This window comes from Melospiza georgiana, chromosome 8, assembly GCF_028018845.1.
Source record: "Melospiza georgiana isolate bMelGeo1 chromosome 8, bMelGeo1.pri, whole genome shotgun sequence".
Classification (NCBI taxonomy): Eukaryota; Metazoa; Chordata; class Aves; order Passeriformes; family Passerellidae; genus Melospiza; species Melospiza georgiana.
Genome location: NC_080437.1, coordinates 146,730 through 160,991, shown reverse-complemented (window position 1 = coordinate 160,991; position 14,262 = coordinate 146,730). Strand labels below are relative to the sequence as shown.

At 53.2% G+C, this 14,262-nt stretch overlaps 1 protein-coding gene and 1 long non-coding RNA gene across 2 annotated transcripts; both read right to left on the bottom strand.

The window, feature by feature from the left end:
* Positions 1 to 308: 308 nt before the first annotated feature.
* LOC131086293 (killer cell lectin-like receptor subfamily B member 1B allele C) lies at positions 309 to 2,199 on the bottom strand. Its single transcript, XM_058029240.1, has 6 exons — positions 2,115 to 2,199; positions 1,655 to 1,846; positions 1,429 to 1,560; positions 1,179 to 1,333; positions 684 to 799; positions 309 to 578 (listed from the first exon to the last, which is right to left on the bottom strand). Exons 1-6 carry the CDS (start codon positions 2,197 to 2,199, stop codon positions 455 to 457), a joined length of 804 nt encoding a protein of 267 aa, XP_057885223.1. The 3' UTR covers positions 309 to 454.
* A 3,475-nt stretch (positions 2,200 to 5,674) lies between these two features.
* Positions 5,675 to 7,105, bottom strand: LOC131086346 (uncharacterized). The gene is made up of 4 exons (XR_009114746.1): positions 6,639 to 7,105; positions 6,355 to 6,536; positions 6,094 to 6,194; positions 5,675 to 6,003 (listed from the first exon to the last, which is right to left on the bottom strand). It is a non-coding gene; the product is annotated as an uncharacterized LOC131086346 (long non-coding RNA).
* Positions 7,106 to 14,262: the final 7,157 nt, after the last annotated feature.

Here is a 14,262-nt window from a genome sequence, read left to right as displayed (position 1 = left end):
AAATCGGGAATATCCGAGGATTGCTCCCAGACAAAAGCTGCCAGGACCGGCGGCTGTGGCTCTCCTTGGATCCCCTTTTCTAAAGTGCCCCCGACACGGGCGACACGACAGGGACACGGCGGGGAGCACAGGGGACATGAGCAGGGACACTGCGGACCATCAGTCTCACGTTCCGCCCCTCCAGCTGAATCTCGGATCATCCCTGTGCTAAAACACCCCTTAAAACACCACGTTTCTCCCTTTCTCCCTCCCTCTTCCCAATGTTCGCCCCAAAAGTGCAATTCTCCAAGTTATTATAAGGTTTTATTCGGTTTTTTAGTCGATTTCTTTCCTACATCGCCCGCCTCGGGGGCACTTCCACGGGCTGCGGCTCTGCCCATCCCCGGGGGCTGCTGGCACCGCGGGAATCGGGATTTTTCCCGCATTAACGCCGGTTTTGGGGCGCAACGGAGGCTCAGATCTCGACGGATTCTTTCTGGCAGATCCACTGCAGGGTCGTGTCGCAGCTCTGAGGGCTGATCCCATTTCCCTTGAGCGTTCCGCAGGATCCAGGCGCCTGCCCGAGCTCCAGCTGGAACCTGCGGGTGAGGCAGGAAGGAGCCCGTGTCACCCTCGGGGGTCCCTCGGGAACAATGGGGTGGCCCTGGGGACAATGGGGTGCCCTGCCGACCCCCAGCGCTCACCGCTCCTGGTCGAGGTCGGAGCCGTTCTCCCACGTCCAGCCCGTGCCGGCCACGGGCGCCGAGAGGCCGATCCAGAAGTGCCGGGTGGGATTCTGAAGGCTTTCGTTTAGGAACTCCTGACCCGGGAAAGGAGAAGTGATGATGGCGCTGTTGAGGTCACCCCAAAATGGGGACCAAAATCGGAGGATCGGAGCCCCACCCGTGTCCCTCTCACTCTGCCACAGGCACTGGGGTGGGGGCTTGGACACAGAGAGGGGGCTGAGCTCAGGATTTTGGGAAGCCACTCACCCTTGCATGGGTGGGCCGAGTTCAGGATTTTGGGAAGCCCCTCACCCTTGCATGGGTGGCCTAGTTCAGGATTTTGGGAAGCCCCTCACCCTTGCATGGGTGGCCGAGTTCAGGATTTTGGGAAGCCCCTCACCCTCCAGCCCCTCCGGCAGCACCAGCCCCCTGGGTACAGTCACATCCAGCACCCCCATCATTCCCTTCCTTCACCAGCTCATCCTGATCCCAGGGCATCAGCAGCTCGGAGCCCCGATCCCTGCAGTCCGCCCGGCTCCTGTTCCAGGGGTTCATGCCGTCGGAAATCCAGTAGCACTTGGCCCCGAGCAGCCTCCAGCCCACGGCGCACAGCCGGCACCCCTCGCTCTCTGCAGGCACACGGGCGGGTCCCGGCGGCTGAGGGCATCTCCGGCCGCTCTTTACCGGGGGGAGGCCCCAAGGAGCCCCCCGGGGGTTGTGTTACCTCGGGGCGGGCACAGGACCCTCCGCATCTCCCTGAGCACGCCGTCCCAGCCCGAACGGGCAGTTCCCAGAGAGGCGTTCCCGTAGCCTGCGGTCCCCTCGGACGGCCACTGCTGTGCCACGCACCAGGAGACTGCGAGAGGGGGATGCCGAGCCCGGTCAGGGAAATCGGGGCTGGGCTGGGCTGGGAAGGGGCGCCCGGAGCCCTCTGCCACCCCCAAACTCACGGCAGAGCAGGAGGGACAGCGCCAGGCCGGCCGTCAGGGCCACGAGGAGGCGGCGGGGACAGCAGGGGGATGCTGCGGGGACCCTCTGGGATCCTTGATAGCCAGATCCGGCTGCTGGGGAAGGGATATGGGAAAAAGAGCTCAGGAGCGCCTGTCGCCCCCCCGAACCCCCAGAGACCAAGGCAGGAAGCCCTGGGGCAAAGCAACTCAGCGAGACCCCCCCTGGACTGGGGAACGAGGAGTTGGGTGACCCCAAAAACCCCTCTGCTCCATCTTTTGGGGACAGACAACCACAGCATCAAGAAAAGCCCCCCAGACCCGCCCCCCTCGAGCCGTGCCTCACTTTCCCCACCCTGGGCAGCTCTTGGTGACTCCTGGGTGCCTTCAGCCCGCACCTGCCCCCCACCAGTTCCTCTCCCCCAAAGATCGGGGGCGCCCAGCGGACAGGACCCCCCAGTACCTGCACCCTGCTGGGCCGGGCATCTCCCCGCAGAGCCCCGCTTGTCCCCCCGCTCTAAGATCACGTAGCCGTTCTCGTCCTCCATGCCACGGCAGAGCCCGGGGGACACAGGATGGGGACACGGGGGTGGTGGCACTGGCTTGGGGACGCGGGGGAGGCGACAGGAAGCCAGAGCATCTCTGCCCGCTGCCGCTGGCCCGGTGTGGTGCGAGCTGGCGGCGGGGCCGGAGCTTCCTGCCCCCGCCACAGCACGACAGCGACCGGGGGGACTCACCCCGGGGAGGGGACCCAGGGGCTGGGGACAGTGGGAGCTTGTCTCCAGAGAAGGAAAACCGGCATACGGGGCTGCTGCCCACGGGGGAAAGGACAAGGAGCTACTGCGAGAGAAAAAAAAAACCCTCAGCCCCCTAATACGGTAAAAAATAAAAGACCAAGATGCTGGTCCTGATCTCTAAGAGATCGGCCTGTAGCCCCCATCCCCCGGGCCACTGCGGAGGTCGCTGCCGGCTGGGCTCAGTTTATCCCTGGGGATGGATGGCAAAAGCTCCAGGCACCGAGCGATGCCCCGGCAGTGCCTGTGCCGCGCCCGCCGGATCCAGCAGCGCTGGAAGCTCTCCCAGTGACACGGGGCAGCGGCCAGGGCTGGTGCAGGACCTTTGTGACACTTTACACCATTCTCTGTGTAATGCCAGCCTTTCTTTCAGCGCCACCGCCACCCCGGCAGTCTCTCGGTGCGGCTCTTTCAGCGACACGGAGACCCTCGCTAGGCGCGGCTCTTCTATCGCGCTTCATTCTATTCTATTTCATTTCCTTCCCTCCCGGTGGGTTCCTCACTCCTGGCCATGGGCCGGCTCTCCCCGCTGCCCTCCGCAGCTCGGACACGCTGCCGGCCCAAACCCCGGCTTCCCAACGGGATTCGCCCGCCCGGAGCTTGTCCCGCTCCTTCCCGACACTAAATAGAGCTTCCTCCCAGTGAGGAGGGGGAAGCGGCCCCAGTCCCTCCCCAGCGCCTCCAAAAAGGGGGGGGTTACAGGGACCAAAGGGGATTAACTTGAGGGCAGCAACGCCTTTTCCATAATTGTCTGTTTGAATTGGGGAGGATCCCCCTTCACCTCCGATTTCCACGGTCTCAGTTGAAGGAAAATACAGCTTCTTCATGATTTTCAGTGTTTCAGTTGACTGGGAATCAGTTTTCCACTGTTTTCGTGTTTAAATGGAGGAAAATACCTTTATGGTGCTGTTTGAATTGAGGGAAAGAGCCCCACTTTCATCATCTCAAGGTTCAAACTGAGGGGAAACACCACTGTCCCCGGTTTTAAAGGGCTTCCCTCGAGAGGAACCTCTTGATGTGCCACTGTGAGATCCCACTGCAATGTGCAGATCACTTCCAGAATGACACGTGAAGGGCCCCCCTCTTCCAGCCACCCCACCGTTCTTTTTAGCAAAAAGCCTTCCCAGGACCCTGAGCTGCATAAGCACCCCTTCAGGAAACAATTAAACTCAGCAATCGGAAGGTTCATGCACTAATAAAAATACAGTATGGTGAGTGGGCCAAGGGGTTTGGAGATGGATTTCCTCAGCCCTTTCCCTTTTTTTTCTGGGGGTAGCAGTGCTCCCTGTCCCCTCCAGCCTGGCCCTTTAAGTAACTTGAGCCTCAGGGCTGCAAATCCCAGTCTACAGCTAAAAGGATGGAAAAGCTCCTTCCCCCTTCCCCCTTCTGGGTCTTTTCTTTTGAAAACAACTGTTTTCTATCCTGTGGTGGGAAGAGAGAGATCTCCAAAAGACAGAGCAGCTTTCTGAGCATCCCCCTCCCATATCAGGACGAACTGACAACTCCTCCTTCTCTCAATGCTTCTGGCTGCTCTTTTTCTTCCCGCTTTCCTCCCCTCCTGGCGGCTGATTTCCAAACCCTCCGTGGCTGCTGGGGGTTGGTACACAGGTTTAATTATTTCCCTTTCCTTGGGTAAGGCGGGGACAGGGAGAAGGTCGAGCCCCATCGCCCGGCACTGCTGGTCTTAGCACTTTTGCTGTGCGGTTCCTCTCTCCCGCCCCTCTCCCTTCCCTGCCTCCTGCCCGGCCCCTGGAGCCCACCATGGACCCACGGGCAATCTGGGGATACTTTTGTCTGCTTTGCTTTTCCCTCCCGAGAGCAGCAAAAGGTAAGAGAGGCTTCGGGCTGGTTTAGGTCCCGGGACTCGATGGGGTCCGGCTGCCGGGAGAGGTGAGATGCTCTCCCAGCATTTATCCTCCCAGGCTGCAGCCAAGCAGGGAACAGGGACCGGCAAACTGCCAGGGCATTTGGGGAGGGCCGACTCGTTACCAGGAGGGGCCACAGGACAACACCTGAGCTCCACTCAAGGTGTGAGGATGTGATCTCCACCAGCGGATGGCAGAGAAGGAGCTGACTGACAAAACCCTGGGAGGGGCTGAGGGTATAAAAGGCAGGGCATCCATTTTGTAAACGAGCTGTGGCTGACAGTCCCAGAGACCCTCAGCGCTGTAATTTTTCCTTATTCAGTCTGTTGTTGTATTTTTTTGTTACGGTTTAAGAAATCTTTAAAGATCTTAAAGCAAGGGTTGTTTCTCACATCTTCCAAGGACAGTACAGAAGTGTCACCTTCAGGCCAGTTTGTGATGATTTCCAGAAGCCCAGGGTGATTTGGATTTCCCAATCGAGCTTGCTGTATATGTTATAAATAACAAATATAGGTATTGGCTTTCTCATTTATGAACTAACTTTTGTTTTGCAAGTTATAATGGACCACAAAAATCCTGATAAAGTATAACTTGAAATTACTGCTTTTGATATAGTATAATCTGTCAGTTTATACATGTGCCCTATAGCTTTTATAAATAGTGGTGTAATGTATTCTATATTAGACCATAGCTTAATAGAGACTGTGAAATGTTGAAAAATAAAATACATTCGTTAAATCGAGAAGATGGAACGAAGACAAGTCAAAGGTTCAAACCCAGCAAAAGAACATGTTAACTCAAATGAATGTTTGAGTATGTATGAACTACTATAAATATAGCATAAAGGTCTATACTGTAACAGTGTATATGCGACAGTGTTTGCAGGGGTTGGAGGATGAGGGAAGAGATGAGGATCTGACTCCATGTTTCAGAAGGCTGATTTATTATTTTATTATATATATTATATTAAAACTATAGTAAAAGAATAGAAGAAAGGATTTCATCAGAAGGCTAGCTGACAATAGAAAGAATAAATAACAAAGGCTTGCATCGCAGACAGAGAGCCCAAGCCAGCTGACTGTGATTGGCCATTAATTAGAAACACCCACGAGACCAATCACAGATGCACCTGTTGCATTCCACAGCAGCAGATAACCATTATTTACATTTTGTTCCTGAGGCTTCTCAGATTCTCAGGAGGAAAAATCCTAAGGAAAGGATTTTTCATAAAAGAGGTCTGTGCCACATATACAGAAGACAGTTTAAGTTAACTGTGTGCAGAGACCTGCACCCAAATGTGGGATTTTTTCCCTTAACAAATGTCCATAAAAATTTTAAAGAGAGAGCTGTGCCCACATATGAGGGCACTGCACTCAATGCAGGCAGCACCAGTGGAAGGATGGATTGCAGAGACTTTTCCTTTGCAGCCCCAGCCCAGCGTTGGCACTGAGGTGACCCTGAGAGGAAGTGCAAGGCACAGGGTGCAGCTGAGGAAGGACAGCGCTGTGCTGGGCTCAGCGATGAAGCTGAGCTCCCTGGCACTGCCCAGTGTGGAGAAGGTCCTTTGTGCAGCTGCTGTTACAGGGGACCTTCGGGCTTGCTGCAGAGATACGGCCGCTTCTCGGAGCAGTTCCCAGTCTTCAATCTCTTGTCAGCCAGGTACACACACTCAGAATCACCGTGGACATAATCCCTGCAGAGAGGAGCAGAGGCAGCGCTGGCTGCCAGGGGAAGCCCTTGTGCCCCTGTGCCCCCAGGCCCTGCCCGGCTCCCCAGCACTCACGGGAAGCTGTAGCTGCTGTTGTCCAACCACTGCAGGCGCTCGCCCCGTCTGCGCAGCCCGAGCCAGAAATCGCCGTTCCCACAGAGGCGGAAGAGCAACTCCTGCCCAGGAGAGAGGAGTGGGAGCTGCCCCGGCCCCTCGGGGGGACACGTGCCCGGGGCTGCCCCCGCACGCCGGGGCTCCTTCCCTGCAAGGGCCCGGCCCAGGAGCGCCCTCAGGCTGCCCTCAGCCACCCCACACCGCCCGCAGCCCCTCACTCACCAAGGCCTCCTCATCCTTGACAATGGCCAGGCAGGCGTTCAGCTTGGAGCACCGTTCCTGAGCCTGCTCCCAGGTGCAGTTATCCCTTGACAAGTTGTAGCAGAACCCCTTGTACCCAACCCAGTCAAAGGGACAGCCCAGAACTGATGGCGGAGTCGCAGGTGTGACTGGAACCTGTCGTGCTGCAGGGGGAAGAGGAGAAGGTCTGAGGATTCCCCTGGGCAGGGAGCAGGGAGCCCGCTCTGCCCCGAGGGGCTGGGCCCAGGCTGCTGCCCCTCCCTTACCTGCCAGCACAGCCACGGCCGCCCCCAAAGCCAGTGCCAGCACCAGGAGCAGCAGAATCAGCACCGCTGTGCCCACGGGGTGGCACCTGAACCGTTTGCCTGGAACAGGAAAGAGCTGCTGGCTGCCAGAAGCAGAGCCGGCCCTGCAATCTGCTCAGCCCATGCCCAGGGAGCAGAGCTGTGGCTGCGCTGTCCCCGCTGCCCAGACACAAGCGCAGCCTCCAGGAGCTCTCCGGTGCCCCGGTGGCTCTGCAGCCGCTGCAGCCCAGCTCCCTGCCTGTGGGAAAAACGACCCCGTAATTTTGGCTTTCATGTTTATGTGTTAACCTATGCATGTTATTAGTGATTATAATGACTTAGATATAGTATCAATTATAACTCTTTCTAGCTGGATGCTAATATAATATAAACTATCAGCTTAAGTACACACTGTATTGATCAAAGACATAGTAGTGCAATCAACAGCTAAGTATAGCTGTTAAGAACAGTTAAGAAAATAATAGTGCGATAAATGTACTGTGTTACAGACCTTAGCAAAACATCAGATGTGAAAAAAGGTTTTGTGTGACTAAAAACAGTGTAAGGCCATCCACTGACCAACCTGACCAAAAGATAAAATAACAGTGACAGAAACCACAGCACCAGAGGACAATCATAGAATACCATGTTAAAATTATGGAGAACATACTAAAATTTTATCAGAGGATGTGAAACATCAGAACTGAGACACAAGTTGAAATAAAATATATTCACCTGACACCCAGGATGTCATGCAGATAAGAGTGTGAAGCAGTCAGACAAAGGAGTTCCCAGAACATAAGAAAATTTGAAAGAAGGTCTGAATAACGCATTAAGCACATGAATACGCATGTACCTCAGCGAGCTAACAGTATAAACAGAATATCATCAGTATACCCCCGTGTGCTCTTTCGCAGTTGACCAGGAGCACCCAGCGCTAGAAATATTGTCCCTTTTTATCCTATTACTATTAACAACATTATTATTATTATTATTCACCTTTCAAAACCAGTGAATTCTACATACCTTACCTGTGAATGGGGCAACCTGGCACAAGGAATTCACCACAACCCCCAGCGCCCCCCCCTCACCGCAGCCTCCTCCGCCAGCTGCGAGACACAACCGACCGCACACCTGTGCTGGAGCCGCTTCCGAACCCCGCCACCGCCGCCTCGCCGGGCTCCGGGTGCCGCCACTGCTCTGCCATGATACGGACGGGTGACCACTGCCGCTCCGCTCCCGACAGGGCAATAGGGCGGCGGTGGGATGGGGGATTGTAGGGAGCGTCGGTGAGTCAGAGATTTCCGCCTAATCTGACCAATCAGCGGGAGGGAGCGCAGCCAATCGCGGCTCGGAAGCGCTGCGGCCATCCCGTCCCGCCTCACGCCGCCGCTAGCTGCTGCCGCCGGCGGGGCGTTCCTCGCTCCCGGGGCTCCGCTTTGCCCGGCGCGGCTTTTCCCTCGCTGCTGCCGCCGGCGGAGCGTTCCTCGCTCCCGGGGCTCCGCTTTGCCCGGCGCGGCTTTTCCCTCGCTGCTGCCGCCGGCGGGGCGTTCCTCGCTCCCGGGGCTCCGCTTTGCCCGGCGCGGCTTTTCCCTCGCTGCCGGCGGAACGTTCCTCGCTCCCGGGGCTCCGCTTTGCCCGGCGGCGCCGCTTGGCCCCGGGCGAACTCACTCCGCCCCCGTGGCTCCCCCGTGCGGCGGGGCGAACCCCCGGCCTCTGCCGGAAGGGCTCGGACTGCCCCTTGCTACTGAAGCCTCACGCACCGTAAAAATATGTTGAGATGCTTTCTTAAAGTTAATCTTGTGTTTTTCGTGGACTCTGATTTCTCTGACAATTGTTACTGGAGAGATTCAAAGTGGTCAATACAGTGCCTCATTATTATTACGTGCAGCATAACACAACCTAATTTCTTTAACAGAAATGCGGATAACATTTACCATATGCTATTACACTAAATACATTCTTGAGAAGCTCCCGGTTTGTTGCACACTGCCAAATTATACGTTGTTGTATCTTTCGGTACAACTGCACTTTAAAAAGTCCTAGTAAATGTATGGTCCCTTAAAATTTGCAGCTACCATGAGTTTTTCTCAATGTTGAATTATACAGTGTCAATGTATTTGATCACACTTCTCTAATCCCTCCAGTAAATCCATCAGGCCACTATTTCAGCCACACTTGGTTCACATTTTCAGCACCTTTTGATATTAATAACAGCAGACTAAGTTACATATTGTAGTACCCAGAACTTTTAAGGATACTAATTGTTAGTTCAGTTATGTTTTATTTGAATGTGATTTTAGTGTTGCTAAGATTAAGCAAAGTTAGATCTGAAAAATGTTAAGTTATGCTTTATTGCTCTATTGAGTTAATTTTGTTAAGAGTCATTTATGTCAAGGTGGATTTCTGTCAGGTTTGAGTGTTGCTGAGTTTGGACAAGGTCAAATTTAAGTCTTCACTTTAAGCCATTTCATGCTCTATTCTAATTTCTTTAAGATCAGTTTTTATTCCGTATTAAAGATGTTAACTTTAAGTTCTCTTAAGTGTACTCTAGTGCTACTGCAATAATTCCATTCCAATTATTTTAAGTCCTATATTAATTTTGTTTAAATATGTTTGTTTACATTGCAAGATGGAGTTATTTCCTTCTAGAGGTAAGACAGATCCAACTGGAACACTGATTAACACCTGCTTTGGATAGAAGAAGATACAGTTTGTTGGGCCCTTGATCCTCTCACAGACTGCACAGGTGTCAGTGCTGCACTGCCTGACAGGATCATTGATTGTGATCTCTTCTGGTTTATCTTCCACAGATAACACAGGAGAGTGGGTGGTTGCTCTGCATTATGGCTGTTATCCATGGTAAGCTGTTCAGTGTTTCATTGCTATGGACAGAGGAATGCTGGAAGAATATCGTGTCAAATTCCTGAGACAGTCACTGTTGATATATGGGTTCCATCATGTGAGTTCCCTCATTTTTATAACAGGCATTATGCATAAGACACCACTACCTTATTTATAACTGGCTTTTCATAAACTTTGTGTGACTATTTGACATATCTCTGTGTGACTATCCACAAGCCATGGTGTCACTTTGGGATCTCTCTGTTTTGCTCTCCAGCTGCAGCTGCATCTCTTTGAACAGGCTGTCTGCAGCCGTTCCCTGCACTGCCTGCTCAGCCTTTAGTCCCTTCTCTTGTTCCAGCAGGGTTGCTGTGCCCTGACCCAGGGCTGTCTCGTGATTTTCCTGTGTTTCCAGAGTTCCAGGATGAGATCTCTGGGCTCCGTCAAAAGCCTCATCTGAGCTGAGGTCCTGTGGTCTTTCCTGACCGTTTTGTGCCACATCCTCATGGGACAGGGCTGTGACCTGCTGAGGGCAAGGCTGCTCCTACTCTGTGGCAAACAGACACAGCCCAGTTATTCCCACAGAAGGGGATTTCCCTCAATTTAGTCTCCTAAAAATAGGGGAAATAGAGTTTCCCTTTTCAACTTCCCTCAACAAAAACCATCCTGGGGTCTTTAGGACACCTTTTTCATCTGTGAAGGCCCCTTCAAATGGAGGAACTCTTGCAGTGGCACATCAAGAGGTTCCTCTCAAGGGAAGCCCTTTCAGATCGGGCACAGCCGTGCTTGCTCTCAGTTTGAACCTCAAGATGATGAAAATGGGGCTCTTTCCCTCAATTCAAACAGCACCATAAATGGTTTCTCCTTCCATTTAAACATGAAAATCATGGAAAGCAGTGACTGCCTGCCAAGGGAATAACCTAAATAATGAAAAAGGTGTGTTTTCCTTCAATTGAGACCCTTCAAATCACAGGTGAATGGGGATCCTCCCCAGTTCAATACACAATTACAGAAAAGCTTCCCCTCCTCCATTTAAATCCCTTTACTCCTTGTAATGCCCCATTTCTGGGGGCTCTGTGGGGGAATTCGGGGCACTTGTGCCGACTCACTGGTCACCCCTGGGGCTGCTGCCCCTGCACAGTGCTGAGGAGTTCCCTCCCAGCTCCCTGCCAGTATCCCTCTTCCTGGCAAGCCCCGGCAGGGATGGGGAGAGCACCGGGCAGGAGCTGGGAGCACTGTTCCCTCCCAGGGCTCCTGATATCCCTGCCAGTGCTCCTTCCTGCTCACTCCCGCTGCTCCCACTCTCCCTCCCAGTTCCCTCCCAGTGTTCCCAGGATCTCTCCCAGAGAGACTGAATCAGCAGAACTGCGTGTTGTGCTCTTGAAGAGGCAAGACTTTAACTGTCAGGAGAGCAAACCCAACTGGGAAAACTACACACTGTCACACAGGAACCCTGAACGAGGATGGGTTTCTCTTGCTGGCACAAGGAGAGAAGGAGAAATCTGACAGGAATATTCTTCATCATTCTGCCCCGACTTTGTCAAAACCTCCAGCTCCTGCACTTCAGGAAATAACAAGTGGCTTTTGAGAAGCGACTTCGATGTCAGTGAGCAGGTTATTATGGATTAATCTTGCACTGGAAAGCAGTCTTCACACCCTACTGCTCTTTGCATCACCCAAAGAGCTTGGAGGCTGCTGCCCAGGGAGCTCCTGAGTTGTATCTTTGTGAGAGTCTGCCCAAAATATCCTTAATTTTTGCCTCACAATTGTCATGAAGAAAAGACCACCAGAAAGTTAAAAACTGTGGAGCCGGTGGGGAGAGGGAAGTCATGCACTCCTCAGCTCACTGTTTCCACAGGTGTTGTTCACAGAACACGCCACGCTGAACTTGAAGGGGGCATTCTGCCCTTTCTGAACAATGGACCTGGACTTTTTCCCCACCTCCTGGTCTGGCTGGTCTGAGCTCTGGGGCGGTCCCTCCTCCAAGACAAGACCCCTCTCGTCTGCCTTCAACCATTGTGACAGACAAGCAGAGATGTGAGCCTGGTCATAAAGGAACCAAGACAAGAGACCCCTGTGCAAGGAAAGCCCCTCGTACCTACTTCCAAAGGCTGGGACTGAACCCCCCAACTAGGGGCAGGTGTGCACTGGGGGGAAGGGGAAAGCTGCCCAGAGTAAGCGCAGGTGCAAGCACTGGGCCATGAAAACAACGGTGCCTGCTGCCTGGCTGGGGTTTGTGTACCCCCTGTTCTTTCACCCCCACAAGATCTTGGTTTCGGCTCCCCTTCCCCCCAACAAAAGGCAGTATAACTGAGGTTCTGGTCAGCCTTGCCTTTCGAGATCCCCCTGGACGTGGCCTGGTGAGCTTTCCACGGCTGCACCTCGAAGGAGAAAAGCAGCATCACGTTCCGGTAGCTATACCCAACTCCCATCCTTTCCTACCTCTTTGCCTTATCTTCTCCTTTTTTCCCTGATTCCCTTCACCAAAGCATTTCTGTGGTGGTTATTTCAATAAAACTGCGTTTGTTGATTTGTTATTGCAAATCTCCTGTGCCTTTGTTGGTTATTTTGCACTTTAAAATCACCGTGTCACCCGTTCACTGGGACAGAACGCGACAATCTTCCTTGTCAATCTCACCTGCCACTTGTTCAATCACGAAAACATAAATAAAATGCAGGGAGCATTGGCCCAGGGTCTCAGGACTTGCATATCTCTTCCACACAAAGGGAAAAAAGCCAACTCTGTTTCTCCCAAGCCACAGAGTTAAAAAGTTCATGTTATGTACATATATTTTAAAGGGAAAAGAGGAACAGTAAAATATCAATTACTGTGTCAGTGGTGCTCCAGCCTATTTCTGTTCTCTTCTTTCAATTGTAGCACCTCTAAGAATACTTTCAAAGAAAAACAAACAAACAAACACAAAAACAGAAACAAAAAAACCAAAACCCAAACAAACAAAAAAAACCCCAAACCAACAAAACAAAAAAACCCCACTGAATTTAAGCTGAAGGAGAAGCAATCTGGCTGCAGGCTTGTAGCACTCCACTGCCTGAGTTCCAGTAAGGGAGCTCATCCCCTCTGCAGTTACAAGCCTGATCCCAAAGTCCTGAGCATCAGCTTTTAGCTTTTTGAACACTGAACTGTAAGAAAAGCTGCTGGGGAGGGCCATGCTCCAGGCACATCTGTGGCATTTCATCTCTCCAGCTCTCTCAGCTCAGCTTGGGTCTTTTCCTCTCCTTGCTGGGCTTGGTTCATGCATTTCTAGAGGGGCTGGCCCTGCAGTGATCAGACTGACCATCAGACAAACAGCTTCTGGCACTGTGGCTCTATCCTAAATGGACCATTGCCCAAAGGAATTCCAGTGCCTCCATTTCACTGACTCGAGATGACTTTTAGAGGAACCTGGTTTAATGCACTCCATTTCTAAACAAGGAGTGCACAAGGCTCCTGCACTCCCTGCCAGGGTCACTCTTTAAAACTTGGAGAAAGGCTTTAAAGCAGCACAGAGCTTGTTAAGCACTAACAACTTCATCCAAAATTCAAATCATTAGCATGGGCAGAGCCTGACTTTAAAACCTACTTTAAAACCAAACTGAAGAGCAGTTCCATTGCCAATTGACAAGATTAGATAGGTTTCCTTAGCAGTTGCTGAGATGACAAAATAAGGGAGGGGCTGAAGCATGGAGTGGGGGAAAGAAGGGAAAAACCTTCATTTGCACAGTGGAGTTTTAACCATCATGCTCACACCTCAAGGAATTGCAGAAACCATTCCAACCTCAAGGCAGGAAAAGCTTCCTGGATATTTTTCATTTCAGCAAGAGCCTAAGGGAGCCCTCAGCAGCAGGAGATTGGGATAACTGCAAGGCTGGTTTCTGGAGCAGAGGGAGCAGGGTGTGCTCCTCAAAGCCAGACCCAGAGCACACAGAAGGCAGAAAAACAAAGATACAACAAAGCCTTAAGTGGGAAACGGGTTTTCAAGGGTTTTCTAAGGAAAGAACAAGGTCTGGGAAACAGGACATGGAAGGTAAGAGTGGAAGGAAACAGGGAGACAGCTGAGGCGTCTTCAGATTCGAAAAGAGAAAAGAAGGGAGGAGAATGGAGGAGGCAAGAAAAGGCTGGGACTAAATTCTAACGCAGCCGGCCCAGCCGCTGTGGGTCCCTGCCTGTGAACACGGGGGAAGCCGGCACCAGGAACTCGCCAGAACCCCCCGGCCCTCACCGCGGCCCCCTCTGCCCGCAACGAGCCCCGAGCTGGGCAGCACCGACCGCGGTCCCACCTGGGCTGGAGCCCCCTCCGAGCTCCGCCATCGCCTCGCCGGGCCCCGCCGCAGCTCCGGAAGTAAAGGAACCATTATGCCCGCCCATTCCGGCATAACTCAGAGCCCGGGGCGGTGTGGGAGGGGTTGGGCCGATTTCACCGCCAGCGTGTGGGGAAGCAGCGAGGGGAGGGGCGGGAGCGGGAAAGACAAGGGCCGTGTGCAGCGGGAGCGGGTAAGCGAAGGGCCGTGTGCACCGGGTAAGGGAAGGGCCGTGTGCAGCAGCAGTGTGGGAGGCGAGCGCCCTCAGATAGCGCCCACAGTGTAATAAACGTTCACCTCCAGGCCCTTCGGTCTGGGTCCCTTTTCCTTAGCGCGGGTTTTTCGGGACAGCAGCACCCCCTCGCCCCCCACGGAGCCTTTCTGGTTCAAGCAGATCAAATGAATCCTAATTGTCATCGATTTCCACCACCTGCTATTCCTCCCCTCTTTTCGTAAATGGACT

Excerpts from the sequence above, each read along its gene's own strand:
- LOC131086293 (XM_058029240.1), bottom strand. The coding sequence starts at position 2,199 with ATGGAGGACGAGAACGGCTACGTGATCTTAGAGCGGGGGGACAAGCGG. Across the intron at positions 800-1,178 it reads CCTGGGATCAGGATGAGCTG|GAGTTCCTAAACGAAAGCCT; the intron begins GTGAAGGAAGGG and ends TTCCCGGGTCAG. Across the intron at positions 579-683 it reads TCCGACCTCGACCAGGAGCG|GTTCCAGCTGGAGCTCGGGC; the intron begins GTGAGCGCTGGG and ends CCTCACCCGCAG.